Consider the following 26,435-nt stretch of genomic DNA (forward strand, 5'->3'; position numbering starts at 1 on the left):
TGCTGGATTTGTCCGTCCGGCAGGCACCAGAGCGGTTCAGGTCCCCCACGAGGACCAGAGCTGTGAACGTGAGGCTTCTCTCACTGGTTCTTTCTGTGCTGGTTTCCCGGGGAGAGCGCGAGCACCACCTGCATCGTCCTGCCTGTGTGTTGGGATGTGCACGTGTTCGCGCTGTGGGGTGTGCGTGGACTTTATTCCCTCCTGCCCCTGCGAGCAGTTCTGGGATCACATGTCGGGGGCGGGGGGGTGGGTGTAATCCCTTTAGATGGATCCATCACCAGGCACAGACCAGCCGGTCCAGATGGGAACAGCTCCAGACCTCTTTATTTTGTCTTTAGAGGTGGATCTTGGCAGCTGAGAAGCCTCCCAGCGCCTTCGCTAACAGCCACCGCTCCCGGCACCTTCTCCTCTGCTGCGGTACCAGCATCTAGTGCTAGGGAGGAAGAAAGAAAAGCGAATGATTCTATGGACGGAGAGAAGGCAGAGAAATCCTGCAGGCGTAGCTCAGGCCACCCATGATGGGATCTGCTTGCAATGAAGCTTCAAGGTGTCACTTCAGTGGGAGAGGCCCCTGATGCCCAAGCCCAGGAGAAGGTCCCAGGTGCAGCTGGTCAGCCTGGGGCTGAGTCAGGTGGAGCTGAGACCTTGGATGTCCCGTACAGGTGTCCCCCCTCGGGGCAAGGTGTCTTGGGGCAGGACTCTGCAAGGGAAGGACGTGCTCTCTGTTTGGAAAGGGGAGCGCCAGCCATCACAGGGATCCCTCTGTCTTCAGACAGCACTTTTACATCCCACATGGAAAGCCAATTCTGGGTGCCCAGGCAGTGCCCCTTGGGTGTCAGGGAGGTCCAGCCCAAACCCACCCTCCAAAACCGGCTTCTGCCGCACGAGGGCTGTCAGAGAAATGCCCTCTTTCCCCCCGGGGCTGCCCTCCGTGGAGGGATGGGCCCTGCAGCCGGAGGAAGCACCGTGCCTTTCTGGAGATAGTTACCAGGGGAGCTGCCTCTGCCGCTCTTGATGCCGCCTGTTGTTCTCAGCGACGTGCCTGAAAATGTTCCTCCGCGCTTGGTGCGGCTCCAGCCTGTTGAGGACCTGGACCGCTCGTGGGGAAAGGTGGCTGCGACAAACAGGGAAACAGCATCCCTCAGCCTCTGTCCTACGCAAGCCCCGGATGCAGGGACGGGGGACCTGGACAGCTCTGCGGGGTCATGGCTGCTCGACTGCCCCAGGCTGTGTCCAGAGCCAGCGCACACTTACTCAGGCTGGAGTCTCTTCAGCTGGGCTGCTGCTGCCATCTCCTCTGCTGGGAGAGGGTTTTCCGCCTTCCTCCACCTCTCGGTGACCTCCTTTCTCCTGGGCTGGGCCGGAGGGTGGGGAATCCAAGTGCCTCCAGTGCCGAGTGCCTGCCCAGGAGGAGATGCTCTCAGCAAACCAGACGGCAGGCAGAGGTGCCGTTCCCCAGAGGACCTCTTGAAAGGAGCCTGCAGCAGGACCTGGGAGCCGGGAGACTAAGCACCACGTGCCCCTCACCACGGCTGACGGCTGCTTTTGCCCCTCGGATCCTGCTGCCCATCTCTCCCCCACGGGGATGAGCAGGCAAACCCCTGGCCTGCAGCTGGGTGTCAGTCCTGCTCCAACCCCCTGGAGACCCCCGACAGAGAGGGTCGCTGCTGCGCTCAGCGGTGTCAATCACTGCCCGTACCTGGGGCGGCTGGCGGTCCTCCCCTGCAGCCCAGGCTTCCCACGCCGCCCATTCTGCCTTCGCTTGCTCTCGTCGCTCTTGCCACCGGGTCTTCACTTGCTCCCACTCTGCAGACAGCTGCCAGACCTCCTGGAGGGGACGGAAACGCAGCAGCAGCCAGGATTAGTCTCAGCTCCTGGAGGGGCTTCCTTCGGCTCTGACCCATAGTGGTGGTGCCCCTTGCCTCAGCCGGTCGGTCGGCAGCGCTTTGCCCCTACCAGATCAGGGGCCGGGGAGTCACGCCAACGCATGGCAAGCACGGCTGAGTGACCAAAGACCTCCACTGCCAACCGCCTAGGAAGGACTTGGACATTTTCCATAGCCCCTGGCCAGAATAAAGTGTTTCATGGCAACCTTAGTCTGGAGAAGAGGAGGCTGAAGGGGAGACCTGATCGCTCTCTACAGCTACCTCAAAGGAGGTTGTAGTGAGGTGGGTGTTGGTCTCTTCTCCCAGATAACAAGCGATAGGACAAGAGGAAATGGCTTCAAGGTGTGTCAGGGCAGGTTTAGATTGGACATTAGGAAAAATTTCTTCACCAAAAGAGTGGTCAGGCATTGGAACAGGCTGCCCAGAGAGGTGGTGGAGTCCCCGTCCCTGGAGGTGTTCAAAAACAGGCGTAGACGTGGCACTTTGGGACATGGTTTAGTAGACATGGTGGTGCTGGGTGGACGGTTGGACTTGATGATCTTAGAGGTCCTTTCCAACCTTAAAGATTCTATGATTTGATGATTCTGTGATGCCTTTCTGGGGGTTAGGTAGGGCTTAGATCCGAAGGGGGTGACAGGCAGGTTACAACGAACGCACGCCAAGGGATCCTTTCAGATCGGCTCTCCGCACAAAGAGGCTTTAGCCGAGTCTCAGTGGCGCGGTAGTTACAGCAAGGCAGAGCACGTACCTGCAGCACTCTCTTGCAGCCTTCGGAGGACGGGATTGCAGCGGTGGGCCTGGCTGGAGGAAATGGCTCCTGCCTGCCTGCCTCCTTCGTCTTGGGGGAGCTGCCTGGACATGGGGGGAGCACGCTGCAAAGAGACACCAGGAGGAGTCGGCATGAGCACGGGGCAATTGGGTCTCCCACTTGCAGCGGGTATCAAAGCTCCCCAGGCTGGCAGAAGAAGCGGGGGAGGTGGGGCCGTTTCCCATGGCAAGGGGGAGCCTTTCCTGAGCCCCATCGGACGGATGGCAGAGGACGGCACCTCAGGTCTGTTGTAAGGGCAAGCAAAGTGATGTGGGGTGCACTCCACATCCGCCACCTTCCCCACTAAGGGGCCTGCGATGGGGCAAACAAGCTCATACAAAGCATGGGGCCTGTGCCAGGGACCTTCCCCAGTCCCTACAGCCAGTCTCCAAACGGGATGTCTCTCCTGCATGGGTGCAAGGGCCCCTTTCATCTCTTCCCACAAGGGTCTCACCTGGCAGAAGTCTTCTTCTCCATGTCTGGCTGCCCGGTGCCTGGCCCCTGGCTTGGCAGTACGGGCAGGGAGAGCCTCACCCGCCTCTGCAGCAGCTTGTCAGGACACCCCTGGGAAGCTGGGAAAGGAGGAAGCTCTTCAGAGCAGCCCCGTGGGGAGTGCGTTTTAACGGGGCTGTGGTCACCCAGTGTGGGGCAGGGCCCACCTGGACAGCGGGACCTGTTCCCGTACCTCTGCTGGTCCTGTGCTTTCCTGCAGCCTTCTTGTGCCAGGTGGAGAACGCCTTGGCCACCGATCTGCTGATGACAATGAACCGAAACCTGGAAAGCAGATGGGGACACAGGCGTGAAGAAGGGTGACCCCTGCCCTCTGCAGCTCCCCAGCACTAATCCTCCTGACTGTCGTGCGAGGCATGGCATCCCTTGTCCTTGGTGGCCACGCACAGGTTTTGTTGGCAATCTGCCCCCAACACCAGAAAACACACGCGTAGCCCCAGATCAGCGTTATTTAACCAGAAACCAGGCACTTCAGGACTTCGGTTGGTCGAGGGCTGCAGAGGAAAGGCACTCACCTCGGGAACGCTTGGGCAGGTGCAGCCTGCATCCCCCGAGCGGTGGTTGCTCCACCGGAGACCTTGGCACCCGGCATCCACAGCCTCTGCAAAGTGACACGGAGCTGTTAGAAGGCTTCCAAGGCAGTTCTCTTTTGGCTCCCAAAGGAAGCAGACCTGTCTCCCGCTCCAAAAGAAAGCCCCTTCTCCAAACCAGTCTTCCAAATCCTCCTCCAGGAGCGTTAGCCCTTGCTCTGCTCTGGAGAAGCTGCACAGCAAACGCTGAGCCTGCGCAGTAACAGTGCCGGGCTTTTTGCAGGGCGAGGACCCAGAAACTGAGAAGAAACTTTCTTTGCTAATGGAGAAGTCAGCGGGGGCGAGCGTGGGGAAAGGTGTTTGGCCTGCCACGTCCAGGCTGGCCGAGGGCGATTGGGTTGCTCACCCTTCCATAAGCTCCCAAAGAACGGAAGCAGCCCTCAAAACCTGAGCAACTTACCGTGCGAAGCAGCGCAATCCGGCTGGCCTTCCCCTCCAGCCCCGTGACGCAGTCGTAATAAAACCGCATGCACAGGACGTCGTCTTTGCAGGACAGAACGCCAATGTCCTTGAAGGCGAAGGCGAGGCGCCGCCCGTTCTGCAGTTGGAACGAGTACAAGCGTATGGTCTCTCGCACACACTCCGCCACCACGTGCTGCGGGAAGCAGGTGGCTCGCGACAGCCACTTGTAGTTCAGCGGCTTGATCTTGACGTTGCCTGCGAGGAGGAGGAACATCGTCACTGCCGCAGCAGGCCAAATTTCCGTGTAAGATTCGTAACGACATGCCAGGGAAACGGTCGTTTATAAAACAGCTCTCGGGGAGTGGTTTGTTTTGGGGGAGCTCAAGCTGTCCCCTGACCTTTGGAGGCCATTCCCGACATCTCCCAGCCCTTTCCAAAGAGCAGAGAGCACACATCCTCCCCCAGACGTGGAGGGGGAAAGTGGAGGGTGGCCACTGCCTTCTCACCAGGGATAACCACTGTAGGGAACACCAGCTCCTGCAGATGTAACGCATCGATGTCCGGCTGGAAGACTGGTCTTCGAACCGCATATGCCTCTTCGTTGCCCTGCAATTGCTCTCGGACCACAGCGAAGGTCCCAAGTCCTGTGAGCAGGACACCCTGCCCAGGAAAAAAGACAAAAGGCTGATGATGGGTGAAGTGAAAACTTTGGAAAAGGCCCATGTTCTCCATTTGTTTTCTTGCCCTCCTCAAAATACTTGCTGCCATCCCTTGGCCACAGAAAATCCCAGACATTTCCAGCCCAGGGAATACACCTGGGACTGATTCCCAGCCGTTACCCTTGGTATGGACCCAGCATAATCCCCCGTCTCTCTGCTTGGTCTCTCCACTCTGACCACAGGGAAGAGTGAAGCCCCATCGTGCACTGAATTCTTTCTCAGACTAGGTCCGGACTTGATTTTTCTCCTGGCTGACCAAGCAGCAGCTGCGGGTACATGAGGTTGTCTCGGTGTGCGGCCACGATGCTCAGGGAGGGATCGCTCCCCAGCGCCCAGGCTGTCCAGGACAAAGAGAGACCAAGAGGCCAACCCACCTTGTCCAGCTTCATCTGTGCCAGGATGTACGCGGACACAGCGTCCCAGATAGCCACAACCTCTGGAAAGCAAGGGAAAGAGGTGTCAGGCTCCAGGCCAGCCAGCTCAGTGTCTCTCGGCAAGGGGGCTGTGCCCCCATTTCAGACTGCCCGCCTTACTCTGCTCCCGGGGCAGGGCTGGAGCAGAAAAGGGGACGTGGGAAGGGCTCCGGATCAGGGCTGTGGCCACCTAACGCCCAGAAAGGGATGGCACCCCACAGCCCAGGATGTGATCTGCCAGCCTGGCACCACAAGAGGCTCCAGAGGGAAGGAACAGAGGTTCTCCCAAAGGAGACTAGTTCAAAGTCAAGGGCTGATTTACAGCAGAGGCATTTCCAGCTGGCTCACGAGAGCCCTCTGAGAGCTGAAGGACCCCCCAGCCCCTGGGATGCAGGACCCCTTTTCATCCCAGAGCCAGAACCCCAAGAGGTACCAGCCCCCAGGGAAAGCTGGCCCTGGGTGGCCCCCCTCGCCAGGGCACCAAGCCATGCCCATGGGAGCCTGGGGGCTGCGGGCAGCCGGGAGTTCTGGTCGCTACATTGTCCCCTGAGCCCTGTGGGACCCTCGGGCAGGGTTCTCGTGGCAGCCCCCAGCCCTCTCCAGCCACCCCCCGCAGCTTTTGACAGCGGACAGCCCCAGCGCAAATCCTGGGGAAGGAGCTCCCAGACCCCTCACCCTTGGTGGAGAGCCGCAGGAGCGTGGGGAACGAGCTGCTCAGCTCCAAGCTGACGGCCACGGTGCAGCAGCCCTCCATCGCGCTGGCTGCTTGCCCTCAGCTCAGGGAAAGGGATGCTCTTCGCAGCTCCTCTCCCAAAACTCCTCTCTGACGTGCCCCTGCTCTGCCTGTCAGCGAGGGTCCCCCAGCACAGCCCCGCTGCCTCCTGACCCTGCTCCTGGCTGTGGAGCAGCTCCGAAGGGCAGCAGTGGAGAGCCCCTGAGCAGGGCCCAGCAGCTCCCAGGCCTCGCCGGGAAGTGCCAGCACCGACGTGGCGCTGGGGAGACCTCCCTGTGATGTGGGGCATCCCCCTGTGACATCAGCCCGCATCATTTGAAGGTGCATTATGACGTCAGGAGGGAGACAGCACAGCTGGGGAGAGAGGAGAGAGATTTCACCTCTTGTCCAGGGAAACATTCATCCCTTTCTCCCCAGTCCTGTTCCAAAATCCCCGTCTGCCCCCTGCACCAACATGTCTCTGCTGCTGGGAGCCCATCCGGGCAGGTGGGGGTTGGGGGCTGGCTGCAGTCGGGCAGTGACAAGAGATGGGATCAAAGTCCTGTGCAATGCAACAGCCCCTCCAGTGTGCCCAAAATCTCCTCTCTGCTGCGTGCCACTGGTGTGGCAGGAGTAGGATGGGCTTTATTGCACGGGTTGTGGCGGGGATGGAGTTAATTTTCTCCATAGCAGCCCACATGGTGCCGTGCGTTGGATTTGTGACCAAAACAGTCCTGATAACACACCGATGTTTTAGCTGTCGCTGAGCAGTGCTTACACAGCATCAAGGCCTTCTCTGTTCCTCACCCTGCCCCTCCAGCGAGTAGGCTGGGGGTGGGCAAGGAGTTGGGAGGGGACATAGCTGGGACATCTGACCCCAACTGACCAAAGGGATATTCCAGACCACATGACATCATGCTCAGCACAAAAAGCTGTGGGGAAGAAGGAAGAAAGGGGGGATGTTTGGAATCTGGCTTCTGTCTTCCCAAGAAACTGTTACTCCTGATGAAGCCCTGTTTTCCTGCCCAGGGCTAAACCCCTGCCTGCTGCTGGGAAGTGGTGAATGAATTCCTGACTTGGCTTTGCATGTGTGCGCAGCTTTTGCTTTACCTGTGAGACTGCCTTCATCTCACCCCACGAGTTCACTCACTTTTACCCTTTGGATTCTTCTTCCCCATCCCGCTGGGAGGGAGGGAGCGAGCAGCTGTGTAGGGCTGAGCTGCCTACCAGGTTACACCACACCACCAGGACATGTTCTTGGGACAACCTCCCCCACCCATCTGCCAGCTCTTACCCCACAAGTCACTCCCAGACAAAGCTCCTCACCTGGGGCTGAGCTGGATGACTGGGGTCCAGCTGTGACCGCAGAGAGGACAAGGGCTCTCCTGGGTCCTCTGCAGCCTTTGTGATCCCCACAGATCAAGGTAGCATGCAAAGGAGAACCTGGGAACATGCAGACCATGACCATGACCATGAGGGCTCTCCAGAAGAATCCCTCAGTCTAAATATCTCGCCTGCTTTTTTTTGGATTTTGCATTAAGAGGAGAAACTGCCCCAGGAGCCTCCTGCCAGACCCATCTCCTCCTGCCACCTTTCCAGCCCTGGCCATTCACCATGGTCCTTGGGAGGGCTGACCTTTGCCATGTCCTGCTGGGCTCAGTGCCCGTGTCGCTAGGAGAGGCAGTCCTGCCCAGCCTCTGTCCTGGCCCAGAGCCCTGCAAAGTGCAGAGCAGGGCTGACTGGGAACCAGCACCTGGGACGCAGCTCAGACTGGGCAGGGGCAGGGTGCTGGGGGAGGCTGCCAAAGCAGGAGGGCCGCTGGGGGCTGGGGCACTGAGAGCTGCTGTGGGGGATGATGCCAAGGGAGACTTTTCTCCACCACTGAACACCCCCTGCCCCAGGTGATGTGCACAGCAGGGCCGTGGGGCCATGTGTGGGGCTGCATCTGCACAGGGGAGGGAATGCCCACAGCAGACACAATGCTCCAGGGAGCTCCCACACTGCTGGCACCTCAGAATTACCCCCAGCCCCCAGCCAGGCAGGGCTCTCGCCCTTCTTACTGCGATGGTTCCATGGACATGGGCTGGCTCAGGAGAAAGCACTGACCGATATGATTGAACTCTCAAGTTCTCCCTGCTCAGAGCAGACCATGGTGCTAGAGACCTCCATAGGTCCCTTCCCAGCCAAACCTCTGTAGGGGGAGGGGATAAGCAGTGGAGGTGAGGGTGGTGTGTTGAGGCATTGCTGGCATTTTTAATCCCCGGCCAAACCTGTCCTCGGGATTAAGCATTGAATGAGTTCGTTTTCAAAAGGAGGCTCTGCTCCATGGGCACCAGGAGTCACACCAGCACTGGGATATCACCAAAATGGCTTCACTAAGGGCAAATCATGTCTGACAAATTATGTGGCCTTTAACGATGGTGTAAGAGCATTGGTGGATAAGGGAAGAGTGACAGACATCATCTACTTGGACTTGTGCAAAGCATTTGACACAATCCCGCATGACATCCTTGTCTCTAAATGTGAGAGATACGGATTCAATGGAGGGACCACTCAGTAGATAAGGAAATGGCTGGATGGTCGCACTCAAGGCGTTGTGGTCAATGGCTCCATGTCCAAGTGGAGATCAGTGACAAGTGGTGTTCCTTGGGAGTCAGTATTTGGACTGGAACTGTTTAACATCTTTGTTGGCTACATGGACAGTGGGATCGAGTGCACCCTCAGCAAGTTTGCCGATGACACCAAGCTGTGTGGTGTGGTCAACACACTGGAGGTATGGGATGCCGTCCACAGGGACCATGTCAGGCTTGAGAGATGGGCCCCTGTGAACCTCATGAACTTCAGCAAAGCCAAGAGCAAGGTCCTGCACATGAGTCAGGGCAATCGCAAGTACAACTACAGGCTGGGCAGAGAATGGATTGCGAGCAGCCCTGCGCAGAAGGATGTAGGTGTGTTTGTTGATGAAAAGCTCAACATGAGCCAGCAATGCATGCTTGCAGCCCTGAAAATCAACCGTGTTTTCGGCTGCATCAAAAGCAGCGTGACCAGCAGGTCAAGGGAGGAGATTCTCCCATTCTACTCTGGTCTTGTGAGACCCCATCTGCAGTACTGCATCAAGCTCTGCTGGCCCTAGTACAAGACAGACATGGAGCTGTTGGAGCGAGTCCAGAGGAGGCCACAAAGATGATCAGAGGACTGGAGCATGTCTCCTGTGAAGACATACTGAGAGAGTTGGGCTTGTTCAGCCTGGAGAAGAGAAGGCTCCGGGGAGACCTTATAGCAGCCTTCCAATACCTAAGGGAGGCGTACAGGAAGGATTGAGAAGGACTCCTTTGTCAGGGAGTGTAGTGATAGCACAAGGGGTAATGGCTTTAAACTAAGGGAGTGTACATTTAGATTATATATTAGCAAGAAATTCTTCACTATGAGGGTGGTGAGGCCCTGACACAGGTTGCCCAGAGAAGCTGTGGATGCCCCATCCCTGGAAGTGTTCAAGGTCAGGTTGGATGGGGCTTTGGGCAACCTGGTCTAGTGGAGAGTGTCCCTGCCCGCAGCAGGGGGGTTGGAACAAGATGACCTTTAAGGTCCCTTCCAACCCAACCCATTCTATAATACTATGATTCTATGAAAACACTCTCCTGAACTGTATGCCATGGCCAAGCTGCATCTAGTGATGTCCACCTTCCACAAGGTGTAGTCCTACAGGAAATGCTTTAGACAGAGAATGGAAATTCCCATGCTGGCTTGGTGGGAAAACATTGCCATTTCATTAAGAGTACTCAAATGTTTCAGCTGATAAAAATGTGCTGACATCTCTTTGAATGTCTAAAACCATTGTTCACCTTTCCAGGCAGATCTCAGTTGTCTGACCAAAACCACCCACGGCCACTTGTAGGGGCCCCAGAGTAGCTGAGGGGCTTGCCTGGGACTGGCAGCTGTCAGAGAGGAGCTGTGGGAGACCAGAGCCCCTGGGGAGCTGCAGGTGGAGGCTGGGCAAGGGGTCCCAGGGCATCTACACTGGCACCGAGCTTCTGTGTCCCTGAGACTGAAGGCATTAGTGTCTTACAAGTAAACCCATTTCTGGAAAACAAGATCGTTTTCAAAAAGGAAAAGAAACACAAATCCCATGAAAGAACAGAATATTAAAAGAAAACAAAACTATGAGGAATTGTAAAAAATGAGACGTGCTTTGACATATTTTCTTTTCTTTAGATTATTTCCTTGTCTCCTTCATTTCTTTTTTATTTCAAAGGGAGGGAATATATTATTTAGCATATGTAAGGCAAGAGCATTAAAAAATATGAAATTTATGAAAAAATAAAAAAATATGAAAAATTGTGTCATGCCCAATCCCAAAACTTTCCCTGCCCAGGACTGCGTATGTGTTGCAGATCAGTGGAATGCACGTCACTCAAAAGACAGAAGCAGCAATATGTTGTGTTGAGGTAAAACGGTAATTTGACAGAGTTCCATAAGTTGGCTGGAATTTAACAAAGTGCATTCAACTGTGGTTTGACAAGGTTCAGTAGGTTTGGCCCTGTGAGGTGCCCACACCTGAGCTGTCTGTCCTCAGGCACTCCTCATGCACACGGGGTGTTCAGAGACACGAGTCCTTCCCTTGCAGACGCAGAGGCAGTGCATGGCAGCAGTCACAGTGTCTCGCTGGGCTCCTGTTGCCACGTCAGGAGGCTGGGAGGCACCTCAGCCCTGCGCTGTATCGCCCTGCTCTGCACTCGTCTGAGGTGCCCCAAGGCATGAGGAATGGACACGGGCACCTGGGGTCAAGGAAGCCCGTCCCAGTGCTGCATGCAGGTGGTTTCCCAGGGGACGTTACTCTCTAAGTCAAGCGACTTGGGGACACTGTGTGTCCCACACACCTTCATGGTGTCCCCAGGAACAGCTGTGGGCATTTGTGCTCACTCAGGTTCATCCCACCACACGCACACCATGTGCATGCTTACGACTCGTCTGTACGATGCCAACATGGCCTTGTGACCTGGTCACTCGGTGTCCCTCCGTGGAGGCACAAAGAGCCCCTCTGAGCTGGGGTGGGAGGCCAGTGCTGGAGATGGTGGTTGTTCTTGGCTGCTGTGTGACGATGACCCCGGGGCAGCTTTCCCGGGGTGCCCAGCACACATGGGCACAGAGCAGGTCCTGCTCTGCTGGTGCTTCATGTCTCTGCCAGGAGGCCTGGCTGTGCGAGGACACTGCTGTGTGCCCCCACCCTGCACACTCACGCAGCTGAGGTGTACACTGGTGTTTCCCTCTCGCTGGCACTGCCCAGCCCAGACATCCCAGCCCCTTCCCAGCTCTCACCACTCCCCTGCCCTCTCCCCAGAGGAGCAGAGCATCCCAGTCTGTGCTGGTCCCTCAGCAGGAAATGGAGAAGATGGAGGTGAGTGACAGTGTCTCTCTGGCTGGCATGCTGAGGAGATCTCCACTCCAGGCAGCCTGCAGCCCCCCTGCCAGTCCTGCTCCCCAGGACAGCACAGAGTCCTGGCCCTGGGGCTCCTCTGGCAGCTCCCGCTGCCCCAGTGGCAGGGCAGCCTGCCCCAAGCTGGCACCCGCAGCCAAGGGTTTCTCTTTCCATGTCTGCCCTGCACACCCATGGTGCCCTGCTCTTCTCCCAGGACATCCCATCTCCCCACAGAGCCTTTCCTCAAGGTGGGCACATCCGTGCCGGCCTGGCCAGCCATTCCTACACCCCCTGCCCATGCTCTCCACAGCCCTTGAGCTGGTGGAGCTGCTCTGCAGAGCAAGTGGGCTGTGGGGCCTGGGGTCACAGGGGGACTCTGCCAGGGACATGCTGGTCAGGCTGGGAGGCAGACCCAGCTCAGGGACATCACTGCCACTGACTGCCTCCCACAGAGGCTCTTATGTGGCCATGGAGGCTGCTCAGAGGTGACCTGCCTTATTGCCAATGCCATGAGATGTGTCTGGGTGCTGCACCGGATCCAGTCGATGGAAGTCCACTGATGGTAAAACGAACCACTCTCCAGGCTCCTTTCCCTGTGCCTGCTGTGTCCCCTGGGCTTGCAGAACCCTCCCTTGGTGGTTCACACCCACCTTTAGCACTTGATCTCTGGGTCACTTCACCTTGCACAGGCTCGTGCTCAGTGGGCTCCATTCCCTGCTGACCTCCTGGCACGTGCTGTCCCTGCAGATCCCCTGTGCTCTCCTGGCAGCTCCTGATTCCTTCCAGAAAAACACTCATCTGCCATCAGCCCTGTCACAGGCTGTTGAGCCCCAGGCAGCTTAGTTGGAGTCCATTCAGCATCTGTGTGGGTGCTGTCCACCAACAAGGAGCACCTGAGCCATTCCTCAGTCCCTGGAAGACCACACTGGTGTAACCATGGGATAGGGGCTGTGAAACAGAAACTATAGAATCAGGTTGAGATAATTAGTTTGTAACCAAGGTAATAGGTAATGAAGCTCACTGACCATGGCAATGTACAATGCTGCTATGTTCCGTGTACAGTCCCTACCAAACAAAAGGTTTGGAGATATTAATCTTATGAAGTTGTTATGGACAGGTGTACCCACAGCAAGGGTACTGCGCATGTCCGCTAGAAGAGGGTTATCAAGTGGACACGAGTGCGTGACCACTAACGACCACCAGAGACCCCTTGAAGACCACTGACTCAAATCACTGAGCATGCATGACGGGGAGGAAAATATGGAAATTAATTCCAAGAAATTATTATCATAGACTGCCTTTTCTGAGAAAAACGATGACTATGTATGTTTTGATCCTACATAACCTGTGTGTTGGTGATCACCTGGCATGCACGTTGGGTGGAGCTATCCCCCGTGCATCCAGGGCTGCAATAAAGAATGCCTGCCTTTCAACACTACATTGGTGTTACGAGGTTTATTCCCCGGTTTCAGTGACAAACCCTCCTGCATGCTGGGGCTGCTCCCCCAGCTCCAGAGGAGATGTGCAGAGATGGGAGCTGAGAGAATTAACTTCCCACTGCTTTCTATGTAGTTTATCTAAACAGGCAGCCTGGATGGATATGTACAATGAGGTATTCTCGTCATGAATACTATTATCACAAAAAAAACCACCCAAAATACACAAAAAACCCCAAACACAAAAAAAAAATACAGACGCATATAAAGATGTTAGTCCTGGCTCTTTCTGAGATACAGAGGGAACCCTAGTTGGATAAGGGGCGCCTTATTACTCTGAAGTAGATTACATTCAAATAGTTTCCACAGGGCATCTTTGATTTCCTGGTTCCTCATGCTGTAGATGAGGGGGTTCACTGCTGGAGGCACCACCGAGTACAGAACTGCCACCACCAGGTCCAGGGATGGGGAGGAGATGGAGGGGGGCTTCAGGTAGGCAAATACACCAGTGCTGATAAACAGGGAGACCACGGCCAGGTGAGGGAGGCACGTGGAAAAGGCTTTGTGCCGTCCCTGCTCAGAGGGGATCCTCAGCACGGCCCTGAAGATCTGCACATAGGACAGCACAATGAAAACAAAACACCCCAAAAATAGAAAAGAACTTAATATAAGAAGCCAACTTCCCTGAGGTACGTGTCTGAGCAGGAGAGCTTGAGGATCTGGGGGATTTCACAGAAGAACTGGTCCAGGGCATTACCCTGGCAGAGTGGTATAGAAAATGTATTGGCCGTGTGCAGCACAGCATAGAGAAACCCACTGCCCCAGGCAGCTGCTGCCATGTGGACACAAGCTCTGCTGCCCAGCAGGGTCCCGTAGTGCAGGGGTTGGCAGATGGCAACGTAGCGGTCATAGGACATGACTGTGAGGAGAGAAAACTCTGCTGAAATCAGAAAGTAAAAGAAAAAGAGCTGTGCAGCACATCCTGTGTAGGAGATGGCCCTGGTGTCCCAGAGGGAATTGGCCATGGCTTTGGGCACAGTGGTGGAGATGGAGCCCAGGTCGAGGAGGGAGAGGTTGAGGAGGAAGAAGTACATGGGGGTGTGGAGGTGGTGGTGGCAGGCGATGGCAGTGATGATGAGGCCATTGCCCAGGAGAGCAGCCAGGTAGATGCCCAGGAAGAGCCAGAAGTGCAAGAGCTGCAGCTCCCGTGTGTCTGCGAATGCCAGGAGGAGGAACTCAGTGATGGAGCTGCTGTTGGACATTAGCTGGTTCTTGGCATGGGGGACTGGTTCAAAATAGGCAAAGGCGAGAGGAACACGTGAGGTACAGACTCCTCTGAGCAAAGCCACTCCATTTTTCATAGAAAAACCCCCCAACTGAAATGCATTTCCTTTCTCTGGTTTGTGCTGGCTGAGCGAGTTGTGAGGAGCTGAGGAGTCAGCTGTGCTCAGCTGCAGTGGGTACATGGGGCTGGTTTGTGACAGCTCAAATGTTCACAACTGATGTCAGATGTAATCCACATTAATGGAAAAATTAAATCTCTGCACTCATGACTCAGAAGATCGCAGGCTGCCGAAGAGAGGCTTAGCATGTCCTTAGAAGAAGGACATGTCTGTGGTTTTTATTTTCCACATTCACATCTGGGGAGCATTCTTTTGAGGGGTAGAAATACTCCTTTTATGATGGACAATGGGAAGAGGACAGCTATGGGAATGTGACAGGACAGGCAAAAGGACTCAGCTCTTAGTAGCTTAGTGCAGAGTCAGGAGAGCTGCAGTGTCCATTAGACTGTCACCCAGCTGCCCTGCACTTTTGCTTGTGCTGCCTTTAAGATGATGACAAACACAAATTACACTTTAAAAAAACCCCAAAACTAGACTGTGATGAGAGATGGGGAGTCCTGGTTCAAAGAGCAGATCTGCAAACTCTTCTTTTTTTCCCAGCCCAGGGGTGGAGTTGTGATTGAGAGAGAAGGACACAGCCCCTCTCAGAGAGAAGCAAAGGCCTCTGAGAGGAGAGAACTGACCTCCAAGGGAAAGCTCAGCACTCCCTGGGATCCTACAGCACAGCCCTGCTCTTCTGGGGCAGCTCCCAAGCCCAGCAGCACAGGCAAAGCAGACAGTCAGAGGTCCTGAAGATGGGATGTCCTAAAGGCAGAGTCAGCTCATTGCTCAGCAGACAACGCCCAGCAGACATGGAGAGGGAGGGACCAAAAGAGAGCAGGCTGAAGGCAGCCTAGCCCAGGGCTTGTCTGCAGTTTCCTCCCACTCCCTGCCCATGTCTCTGCTGCCTGGAGCTGTCCCTGCCAGGAGCTGTTGCTCTGTCCACACCTCTCCTCCCTGTCCCTGCTCACAGAGCCCATCCCACCCTCTGTGTGCTCAGCTCTGCCCTGCAGACCCCTCCTGGCAGCAGGGCACTGCCCAGGGGCACCTCTGTGTTGGCAGGTCTTAAGGAGAAGAGCAGATCAGCCCTGAAGAGACCACAAAGGTGATGTGAATGCTTTCTCTGGGCTGAGGTGGGTTTATTAGGTCCCTTGAAAAACCTTTTCCTCACTCACTCTGATGCTGTAGGAGTGTCTGTCTCCTCTGCAAAAGTAAAAGCTCCATTACCATTTCCATCTACCATCACAGCTGGAATGTGGAAGCACTGACTCTGGGAAGCACCTTTCTTGCCATGTAGCCATTGCCTTGATGTGCTTCTTGAAAAGTGCCCTGTGAAATGTCCCAGGGGTGATCTGGAGCTGTGAACAGCCCTGACACACTCAGCACCCTCTCAACAGAAGAAGGACCCTGCCCTGCCCTGCCCTATCAGGGGTTTCTTCTTCCACCCACAGCTTCTCCCTGCAATTGCATGGGGAGCTCTCTGAGCAAGCTGAGAGTTGACCCTGGAAGGCAGAATATTCCCCTGGGGTGCAGGGACCCTGCTCTGAAGGACACAACTGGGCACCTCCAGCTACACGCTGTAGCTTCACAGCTATTGAAAATTGCCTAATAATAGCCACCTTCTTACAGATCACATACTCTTTGGCTGTGTCAGCTTGAGGAGATGCCTCCAGGAACTACAGCTCCATTGCCCTGCACCCAGAGACTTACCGTGTCAAGGGCTGCAAAGCTTTCTCGTCTTTAGAGCTCCCAGTCAGCCTCCCAGTCCTGACCACCTTTAAGCTCTTCATCTGCCTTGCTCATCTCCCTGAGATACCCTGGCAGTACCCTTCACCCTGCTGGGCTTTGCAGAGGAGCTGCTCCTGGGCAGAGCTGTCTCTCTGCAGCACAGCCCACTTGCCAGGAGCTCCCTCCATCCCAGGAGCCTGGAGCAGCTCCAGCAGCAGAGGAGCAGCCCAAGGCGGCATGTTAATGACCCCTCTGGTGGGTTTGGGGATGAGTCCATGAAGCTCCGACCCTGAGAGGAAGCTGATGAAATGTCTCAAGAAGTCAAAGTCCGATGCAACCTCCACAGTTTCTTGGAGCATTACTGGGTCCCCCTGAGGGCCATCACTGACAAAGCAACTCTGGGGCTGGTTAGAGCAGGAAAGTGGAGGCAGTGATGACAGGGAGGCAAAGGCAATGGCAAGGCGGCTCTGATGCTGAGGAAACCTGGGTGTGCTTCATCAATTTAAAGGTCCAAGCTGTGACCCCCAGCCCCTGGGAAGGGGAGATCCTGTCCCTCACACGTGTCTCAGGGCTCTTCCTGGGCCACTGTGATGTGGGGATGTGCAATGCCTAGAGCAGGACTACCACACAATCTTTCTCAGGCTCACAGGTTGTGACAAGGTGGTGATGAAGTCCTGGTGCTCTAATGAGAAGATGTCTCCTCACAGGCATCACTGGCAGAGAGAACAGCCACAGCCCAGCAGACCAAGACCTTGGCTGTGTTGGGGGCTTTCAGCCTTGCCACTGCCCCCAGATGTCTCCACCACAGGATGTCCTATGGTGTCCCACACCTGCACCTCTTTCCCTGCAGGCTCTTGACACCCAGCCTGCTTACCAACTTGGGTCTCACCTGAGCGTCTTCCTACCCTTACTGATATCTCTCCATCCTCACAGACTGTTCACTGAAATGCAAAGCTCTGGCTGATCCAGACTCTTGCTGGGTGGCCTCTTGTACCACAGAACTGCACTTGCAGGGACATTTCTTTCTCCTCATGTCCCATCTCAACCTCCCAAGCTGCGCTTGATGCCATCCATCTTTTCTTTCTCATGATGTTTCCCAGTTTTCAGAAAAGCTCCACCATCTCGGAAACCACCTTTCAAGCAGTCTCAGGCTACTCCTAGACTGCCCTCAGCCTCTCCACCACTGGGCAAAGGGGCCAAAGAAGCCCAGGTCTCTCAGCCCCTCCACACAGCCCATCTGCTTCAGGCCCCAAACTCCACCTGGCCACATCTCCTCTGGCCACTCTCCAGCTCCTCCCAGCTCCAGCAAAAGAGGGAGCCCAGAACTGGGACAAAGCCATGCGTGGGGGTCCCTACCAGTGCAGTGTCAAGGGCCATAAGAACTCCCCTGCTCTGGGTGACCATGCTCATCCTAACGCAGCCCCGTATGCAACTGGCCTTCTTCACAGGGAGCAGAAACCCCTGGCTCCTATGGTGTCCCTCGCAGCTGCCAGGGGGCAGCTTCATCCTCAGGGGGAGGACTCATCATTCCCCCTTCTCCTCAGAGTCACTCCTCAGCACAGCAGGTCCCAGCTGGCCCTGATGGACAGCTTGGTTCTTCTCCCTGAGGCCAGACTGGCCAATTCTCCTTGTCAACGTCACGAGGTTTCTTTTGGCCAAACCCCCGAGTTTCTCCAGGTCGCTCTGGACTGAAGTGTGGAGTGTGTCCAAAGAAAGGCAACAAAGCTGGCGAAGGGTCTAGAGATCAAGCCTGATGAGGAGTGGCTGAGGGAACTGGGGTTGTTTAGCCTGGAGAAAAGGAGGCTGAGGGAACACCTTATCGCTCTCTACAACTACCTGAAAGGAGGTTGTAGTCAGGTGGGTGTTGGTCTTTTCTTTCACATAACAAGCGCTAGGACAAGAGGAAATGGCCTTAAGTTTCACCAGGAGAGGTTTAGATTGGATATAAGGAACAATTTCTTCACCAACAGGGTTGTCAAGCAATGGGCCAGGCTGCCCAGGGAAGTGGTTGAGTCACCATCCCTGGAGGTATTCAAAAGATGCCTAGATGTGGTGCTTAGGGACATGGTTTAGTGGTTGGACTTGGCAGTGCTGGGTTAACAGTTGCACCTGATGATCTTAAAGGTCTTTTCCAAGCAAAACAATTCTATGATTCTATCTTTAAGGTTCCTTCCAACCCAAACCAATTTATGATTCTATGACATGACAGGAATCTCATTCCTGACATTTTTCCTGGCTTTGTATCATGAGATTGCATGAGTTCAGATGATTGTCGGGCCTCGGGTTCTTTTCCAAGGTGCATGACCCAGAGTTCACATGACACAGAACCCATATGACCAAGTGCAAAGACAGATCTTGCCAGAAGAGTTTACACACTTTCCAGCAGTGTAGAATATTCCATCTCTTTTGTGACCCAATCGTGCATTGCTCACTCTGCATTGCTTTGCTTGTGCATTGCTTTCCTCCAGTCCTCAGGCACCTCTCCTGTTCTCCATGGCCTTTCAAGATGATGGAGAGTGGCTTCGCAATAGCATTTGCCAGCTCCCTGAGCACTCGTGGGTGCATCCCATCAGGGCCCATGGATTTGTGGGTGTTGAGTTTGCCTAGATGTTCTCTAACCTGATCCTCCTTAGCCAAGGGAAGGTCTTCCTTTCTCTAGACTTCCTCTCCTACCTCCAGGGTCTGGGATTGCTCATTCAGCAGTGGGCCCACATTTTCCCTAGCCCTCCTTTTGCTGCTGATGCACTTGAAGAAGCAGTTCTTGTTGTCCTTGACATCCCTTACCAGGCTTAATTCCAAGTGGGCCTTAGCCTTCCTCGTTGCACCCCTGCATGCTCTGACAACCTTCCTATATTCCTCCCAAGTGGACAGTTCCTCGTTCCACAGTCTGTAAACTTCCTTCTTCCCTCTGAGTTTTTCCAGCAGCTCCTTGCTCATCCCTGCAGGTCTCCTGTCTCCTTTGCTTGATTTCCTACTCTTTGGGATGCACCAATCTTGAGCTCGGAGGAAGTGGTGCTGGAATACTGACCAGCTCTCTTAGGCCCCCTTTCCTTCTAGAGCCCTAACCCATGGGATTCTCCCAAGCAGGTCTTTGCAGAGGCCAAAGTGAGCTCTCCTGAAGTCCATCGTTGAAATCCTACTTACGTAGGGGGGCTCCTTTGGTCCCCTCTGTCCTCCCAGTGACACTCCAGTGCTGCCAGTGAGGATCACAGTGCTGCCCCAGTTCTCCCAGTGCTGCCCCAGTACTCCCAGAGCAGGTCCCTGACTCCCTGCGGTGCTCTCAGTGCTGCACCAGTGCTCCCAGTGCAGCTCCTTGGCTCCTCCTAGTGCTCCCAGTGATGCCAATGCTCCCCCAGTGCAGCCGCCATGGTCCCAGTGCCTGTCCCTAGCTTAGCCAAGTGCTCCCAGTACATCTCCCAGTACCAAACCAATGCTCCCAGTGCAACTCCTTGATTTCTCCCAGTGCTTGCAGTTCAGCCCCAGTGCTCCCAGTGCGGCTTCCTGGCTTCCCCCAGTGCTCCCAGTGCCACACCAGCACTCCCATTTGTGGTGGCTGGACACCAGGCGCCCACCAAAGCCGCCCTATCAGTCCCCTCCTGACCTGCACAGAGGAGAGAAAATACAACAAAAGGCTCATGGGTCGAGAGAAGGAAAAGGAGAGATCATTCACCAAATACTGCCACGGGCAAAACAGACTCAACTCGGGGAACTTCCCGGGCTTATCTAGGGGAATCTCTGCTCTGGTGCCTGGAGCACCTTCTCCCCCTCCTTCTTCACTGACCTGGGTGTCTGTGGAGTTGTTCCTCTCATATCTTCTCACTCCTCTCTCTGACTGATATTGCTTACTGATGTTTTTCCACTTCTTAAATATGATGTCACAGAGGTGCCACCACCATGGCTGATGGCCTTGGCCACAAGTGGGTCTGTCTTGGAGCGAGCTGGCATTGGCTCTATTGCACATGGGTGAAGCTTCTTGCATTTTCTCACAAAAGCCCTGAGGAAGCTGCCCTCCTCACTACCAAAACCTTGCCACACAAACCAAACACAACCGCTGTCCCTGCTTTTGCTGGGTTTGTAACCTCATTTGGTGTTTTGGAGATTTTGTTCATCATAATTCCTACCTTGGTCTCTAGAGTCTGCAACTCCTCATGATGTTATCTTGTGAGAGACACCACCATCAGGGTGAGCCACCTGCACCCAGGTGTTTGGAGCTGACCAAATGGAGCTTCAGTCCAGAGAACCCTGAGAATCTCTGCAATTCTGGCCAACACAAACCTCTTGAGGGTTACAGGGAGAAGTGGCCAGTCCTGCATTAGAAGGAAGAGTAACCTCGGTCATCAGGGCAGGCTTGCACCTGACCGGCTGAGCAGTGACGCTGAGGAGAAGGGCCTGGGCACTACGAGGGACACCATCGAAGCCAGTGATGCATGTTCAGTATGAACAAGGCCACCTGCATACAGGTCTGCATTAGGATGACCATGGCCACCCAGACCATCTTGAGACTGGTTGAAGTGTGGTTTCAGAGATGGTGGAGTTTTTCTCAACATTGGGAAACAACACAAGATAGAAATAATCGCACAAAGGGAAGCTTTGGAAGTTGAGACTGGACATGAGGATTTCATGTCGTGTTGAGCTAAACGAAACATCACTCCAAGTGCAGGGCTGTGGTACAACAGGCCACCCAGGAAGAGTCTGGATTAGCCAAAGCTTTGTATTTCAACACACAGCCCGTGAGGATGGAGAGATATCAGTAAGGGTAGGAAGATGCTCAAGTGAGAGCAAGGTTGGCAAGCACAGTGGATGTCCACAGCCTTCAGGGAAACAGGTGCAGGCATAGGACACCATAGAACAACCCGTGGTAGAGATGGTCAAGGAAGCTGACAAAGTGGGAAGCCCCCAACAGAGCTGAGGTCTTTCTCCCGTTGGCTGTGCCTGTTGTCTGGGTCACCAAGGCCTACCAGGAGACACCTAACCCTTACAGCACGAGGGCCTCATGGCCTCCTTGTCTCCACTCAAGACCCTGGGAGGTGTCGTACCATCGTCCTGCACTTCTCATTGCACGTCCCAATAAAACCCTGCCCCAGGAAGAGCCCTGAGACACGTGTGAGGGACAGGATCTCCCCTTCCCAGGGGCTGGGGGTCACAGATTGGACCTTTAAATTGATGAAGCACACCCAGGTTTCCTCAGCATCAGAGCCACCTTGCCATTGCCTTTGCCTCCCTGTCCTCACTGCCTCCACTTTCCCGCTCTAACCAGCCCCAGAGTTGCTTTGTCAGTGATGGCCCTCAGGGGGACCCAGTAATGCTCCAAGAAACTGTGGAGGTTGCATCTGACTGTGACTTCTTGAGAGGTTTCATCAGCTTCCTCTCAGGGTCTGAGCTTCAGGGACTCATCCCCAAACCCACCAGAGGGGTCATTAACATGCCGCCTTGGGCTGCTCCTCTGCTGCTGAGCTGCTCCAGGCTCCTGGGATGGAGGGAGCTCCTGGCAAGTGGGCTGTGCTGCAGAGAGACATCTCTGCCCAGGAGCAGCTCCTCTGCAGAGCACAGCAGGGTGAAGGGCACTGCCAGGGTATCTCAGGGAGATGAGCAAGGCAGATGAAGAGCTTAAAGGTGTTCAGGACTGGGAGGATGACCGAGAGCTGAAGAGAAATCTTCAGAGCCCTTGACACGGTAAGTCTCTGGGTGCAGGGCAATGCAGCTGTCATTCCTGGAGGCATCTCCTCAAGCTGGCACAGCCCACAGCTCATGGGATCTGTAAGGAGGGGGGTCGTCTTAAGTAATTCTGAGCAGCTGTGAAGCCATGGTGTGCAGCTGGAGGTTCCCAGGGCTGTCTACTGAGGCAGAGACTCTGCCGCCTGCCAGGGTCAGCACTCAGCCTGCCCGGGGAGCTCCCCAGGGCACTGCAGGGAGAAGCTGTGGGTGGAAGGAGCGACCCCCTGGAAGGGCAGGGCAGGGTCCTTCTGCTCTTGGGAGGGTGCTGTGTGGGTCAGGGCTGCTTAGAACTTCATATCACCCCTGGGGTGATATGAAGGGCACAAGGCACTTTTAAAGAAGGTGATCAAGGCAGGGGGTACCTCGGAGTAAATGTTCTTTCAAGGGTCAGTGCTTTCACTTTACAGTTGTGATGGTAGATGGAAATGGTAACAGAGCAGTCAGATTTGCACAAGAGACAGAGACTCCTAAGACTTGCCAGCATGGAGATCCCCCATGGAAGTTTCTTGCTGCCAGGAGGTGTAACACAGATGCAGACAGAGGGTGGGATGGGCTCTGTGAGCAGGGACAGGGAGGAGAGATGTGGACAGAGAAAGAGCTCATGATGAATACAGCTCCAGGCAGCAGAGAGATGGGCAGGGAGTGGGAGGAAACTGCAGACAAGGACTGGGAGAGACTGCATTCAGGCAGCTCTGTTTTGGTCCCTCACTGTATAAATCTGCTGGGTGTTGTCTGCTGAGCAATGAGCTGACTCTCCGTTTAAGACATCCCATCTTCAGGAGACCTGAATCTCTGTTTTGTCTGTCCCACTGGGCTTGCGTGCTGCCCCTCAGAAAGGCACAGCTCTCCTGTAGGATCCCAGGGAGTGCTGAGCCATCCCTCATGGGTTGCCCATCTCCTTTCAGATTCCTTTGCTTCTAAAAGGGGATCGTGTCTTGCCCTCTCCATCACAACTCCACCTTTATGCTAAAAAGAGAAGAGTTTGCACATCTGCTCTTTGAAACAGCACCCTCCTGATTTCAGAGTCCTGTTGCTTCTTTTTTTTTTTTAAAAAAAAGAAAAAAGAGTAATTTGTGTGTACAGGTAGCAGAAGCGAAAGCAAAGGGCAGCTGGGAACAAGACTGTTGGACACTGCAGCTCTCCTGACTCTGACATGAACCACAAAGAGCTGATCCTTTTGCCTGTCTTGTCCTAAGACTCCACACTTTCAGTCATAAAAAGAGAGCATTTCTACCCTTAACCTAGTACTCACCAGATGTGATGGTGAAAAGAAAAAACACAGAGAAAAATCATGGTAAAGACATGCTCAGCCTCTCTTCTGCAGCCCACACAAGCTGGAGTGATGAGTGCAGATATTGAACATTTCCATGCAGGGTGAATTGCATCTGACATCCCTTGTGACCATCGGGGGTGTCAAGAACCAGCTCCCACGTACTCACAGCAGCAGGGCAGAGCTGATGAGTCCTTGGCAACACCGGGGCAGAGGTCCTGCTCCTCAAAGCACACTCAGCCAGCATAAAGCAAAGAAAGGAAAGGCCTTGGAATTGGGGGAGGGGGTGTGATGTCTACGAAAAATGGAGTGGCTTTGCTCAGAGAAGTCTGTCGTAATTTTCCCCTGTCTGTTCCTCCTTAGGACAATGTCCCTTAGTGAAGAACCTGCAAATGACCAACAACAGCAGCTCCATCACTGAGTTCCTCCTCCTGCCATTCACAGACACACGGGAGCTGCAGCTCTTGCACTTCTGGCTCTTCCTGGGCATCTACCTGGCTGCTCTCCTGGGCAATGGCCTCATCATCACTGCCATCGCCTGCCACCACCACCTCCACACCCCCATGTACTTCTTCCTCCTCAACCTCTCCCTCCTCGACCTGGGCTCCATCTCCACCACTGTCCCTAAAGCCATGGCCAATTCCCTCTGGGACACCAGGGCCATCTCTTACACAGGATGTGCTGCACAGGTCTTTTTCTTTTTCTTTCTGATCTCAGCAGAATATTCCCTCCTCACAGTCATGGCCTACGACCGCTACGTTGCCATCTGCCAACCCCTGCACTACGGGACCCTGCTGGGCAGCAGAGCTTGTGTCCACATGGCAGCAGCTGCCTGGGGCAGTGGGTTTCTCTATGCTGTGCTGCACACGGCCAATACATTTTCTATACCACTCTGCCAGGGTAATGCCCTGGACCAGTTCTTCTGTGAAATCCCCCAGATCCTCAAGCTCTCCTGCTCAGACACCTACCTCAGGGAAGTTTGGCTTCTTATATTAAGTTCCTTTCTATTTTTGGGGTGTTTTGTTTTCATTGTGCTGTCCTATGTGCAGATCTTCAGGGCAGTGCTGAGGATCCCCTCTGAGCAGGGACGGCACAAAGCCTTTTCCATGTGCCTCCCTCACCTGGCCGTGGTCTCCCTGTTTATCAGCACGGGCATGTTTGCCTACATGAAGCCCCCCTCCATCTCCTCCCCACCCCTGGACCTGGTGGTGGCAGTTCTGTACTCAGTGGTGCCTCCAGCAATGAACCCCCTCGTCTATAGCATGAGGAACAAGGAGCTCAAGGGTGCAGTTTGGAAACTGATGACTAGATGGTTTTTAGAAGTAATATAGTTCCCAGCTGCTTCTCCAGAGTATTTGTAACATAATTCATAACAGGCTTATGGTATCTTTTATATATTTTGTAGCTGATGTTATTATTGATTTTTTTTTCACTTCCAATAATGTTGTTCACAAAGAATTATCATTATTCATACTAATTCTTATTTATTATAGAATAGAATCATATCATAGAATGGCTTGGATTGAAAGGGACCTCAAACATCTTCTAGTTCCAAACCCCCTGCCATGGCCAGGGACACCCTCCACTAGACCAGGTTGCCCAAAGCCCCATCCAACCTGCCCTTGAACACTTCCAGGGATGGGGCATCCACAGCTTCTCTGGGCAATGTGTTCCAGTGCCTCACCACCCTCACAGGGAAGATTTTTTTCCTTATATCTAATCAAATTCTACCCTCTTTTAGTTTAAGGCCATTACACCCTGTCTTGTCACTACATGCCATTAAAACTGCCCCACTCCAGCTTTCTGGTAGGCCCCTTCAGGTACGGGAAAGCTGGTATAAGGTCTCCCCGGAGCCTTCTCTTCTCCAGGCTGAACCACCCCAACTTTCTCAGCCTGTCTTCATGGCAGACATGTTCTAGCCCTCTGATAATTTCGTGGCCCTCCTCTGGCCTCACTTCAACAGGTCCATGTCCTTCTTATGTTGCGGACCCCAGAGCTGGATGCCATACTGCAGGGGGGTCTCACCAGAGCAGAGTAGAGGGGCAGAATCACCTCCCTCACCCTGCTGGTCACACTTCTTTTGATGCAGCCCAGGACACGGTTGGCTTTCTGAGCTGCAAGCCTGTGTTGATGGCTTGTGTTGAGCTTCTCATTAATCAACACCCCCAAGTACTTCTCCTCAGGAAGGAGGACAATGCTTTCAGTCCATTGTCTACCTCTCTGGTTTGACCAAAGACAATCTAAATGAATTTACACAGCCGCTGTGCATTTAAACATTAAAAAGGACCCTGCAGTGACATTTCTGACTGAGATTTTATCCCCTGAGACCTTCTCTGGAGCTGCAGAGGCAGTTCCTGTGTACAGAGTCCCTGCACAGCAGATCTCTGACAGAGCTGGCCTCTGAAACAGCATTTCCACCAGCAAAGGCAATCTCCTCAGGGCACTGCCCAAAGGCTTACGTCTTTTTCCGGTGTTGCTCTCAAGACCATGCCCACGGAAGAGACTCTGAAGAAAACTGTTGCTTTGCTTGTTTCTCCATGGGCGCAGTGGGATGAGATCAGGGTCCCAGTGGGCTCTTCCAGGGACTGAGGAATGGCTCAGGTGCTCCTTGTTGGTGGACAGCACCCACACAGATGCTGAATGGACTCCAACTAAGCTGCCTGGGGCTCAACAGCCTGTGATAGGGCTGATGGCAGATGAGTGTTTTTCTGGAAGGAATCAGGAGCTGCCAGGAGAGCACAGGGGATCTGCAGGGACAGCACGTGCCAGGAGGTCAGCAGGGAATGGAGCCCACTGAGCACAAGCCTGTGCAAGGTGAAGTGACCCAGAGATCAAGGGCTAAAGGTGGGTGTGAACCACCAAGGGAGGGTTCTGCAAGCCCAGGGGACACAGCAGGCACAGGGAAAGGAGCCTGGAGAGTGGTTCGTTTTGCTATCAGTGGACTTCCATCGACTGGATCCAGTGCAGCACCCAGACACACCTCATGGCATTGGCAATAAGGCAGGTCACCTCTGAGCAGCCTCCATGGCCACATAAGAGCCTCTGTGGGAGGCAGTCAGTGGCAGTGATGTCCCTGAGCTGGGTCTGCCTCCCAGCCTGACCAGCATGTCCCTTGCAGAGTCCCCCTGTGTCCTGGTTCTGGCAAGGATAGAGTTAATTTTACAAGGAGCCAGGACAGGTGACTCAAGCTGACGGGGGCTATTCCATACCATGTGACGTCATGCTCACCATAAAAGGGGGGCTAGTCGGGTAGGGCAGGGGCAGCGCAGTTTTGGCGCGGTTCCGGGACGGGCTGAATGTCTGGTCAGTCAGTCGGTCGTTGGATTGGTAAATTGTTCTCTGTTATCACCCATTGTTAATATTTGTTATCAGCACTGTTGTTTTTTTTCCCTCTCCCTTGTTGTCCCAGTAAACTGCCTTATCCCAACCCTCGAGGCTTTGCCGTTGT

The 26,435-nt window shown here is 54.5% G+C and overlaps 1 protein-coding gene and 2 pseudogenes across 3 annotated transcripts; 1 reads left to right on the plus strand and 2 right to left on the minus strand.

The window, feature by feature from the left end:
- Positions 1-294: 294 nt before the first annotated feature.
- LOC142598804 (uncharacterized) lies at positions 295-7,480 on the minus strand. 3 transcript variants are annotated; one of them, XM_075738227.1, is made up of 13 exons: positions 7,367-7,480; positions 6,004-6,415; positions 5,290-5,351; positions 4,703-4,856; positions 4,195-4,451; positions 3,720-3,805; positions 3,380-3,468; positions 3,149-3,266; positions 2,635-2,758; positions 1,700-1,828; positions 1,255-1,400; positions 989-1,114; positions 295-433 (listed from the first exon to the last, which is right to left on the minus strand). In XM_075738227.1, the coding sequence occupies exons 2-13, from the start codon at positions 6,080-6,082 to the stop codon at positions 379-381; spliced, it is 1,425 nt and encodes a 474-aa protein (XP_075594342.1). In that variant the 5' UTR covers positions 6,083-6,415; positions 7,367-7,480; the 3' UTR covers positions 295-378. The 3 variants fall into 3 exon arrangements, with proteins under 3 accessions (XP_075594342.1, XP_075594343.1, XP_075594344.1); XM_075738228.1 differs by having other exon boundaries at positions 295-427; positions 7,367-7,479; XM_075738229.1 differs by lacking the exon at positions 295-433 and adding an exon at positions 556-722.
- A 5,685-nt stretch (positions 7,481-13,165) lies between these two features.
- On the minus strand, positions 13,166-14,154 carry LOC142598815 (olfactory receptor 14I1-like; annotated as a pseudogene).
- A 9,225-nt stretch (positions 14,155-23,379) lies between these two features.
- Positions 23,380-24,348, plus strand: LOC142598816 (olfactory receptor 14C36-like; annotated as a pseudogene).
- Positions 24,349-26,435: the final 2,087 nt, after the last annotated feature.

Source organism: Balearica regulorum, chromosome 31 (assembly GCF_011004875.1).
Source record: "Balearica regulorum gibbericeps isolate bBalReg1 chromosome 31, bBalReg1.pri, whole genome shotgun sequence".
In the NCBI taxonomy this organism is placed as follows: Eukaryota; Metazoa; Chordata; class Aves; order Gruiformes; family Gruidae; genus Balearica; species Balearica regulorum.

What these genes read in the sequence shown, in the direction of transcription:
- LOC142598804 (XM_075738227.1), bottom strand. Translation starts at nt 6,082, where the DNA reads ATGGAGGGCTGCTGCACCGTGGCCGTCAGCTTGGAGCTGAGCAGCTCG. An exon ending in GGATTGCGCTGCTTCGCACG is followed by an intron (nt 3,806 to 4,194) that starts GTAAGTTGCTCA and finishes GTCACTTTGCAG; the next exon opens with AGGCTGTGGATGCCGGGTGC. An exon ending in GAGAAGAAGACTTCTGCCAG is followed by an intron (nt 2,759 to 3,148) that starts GTGAGACCCTTG and finishes GTCTCTTTGCAG; the next exon opens with CGTGCTCCCCCCATGTCCAG.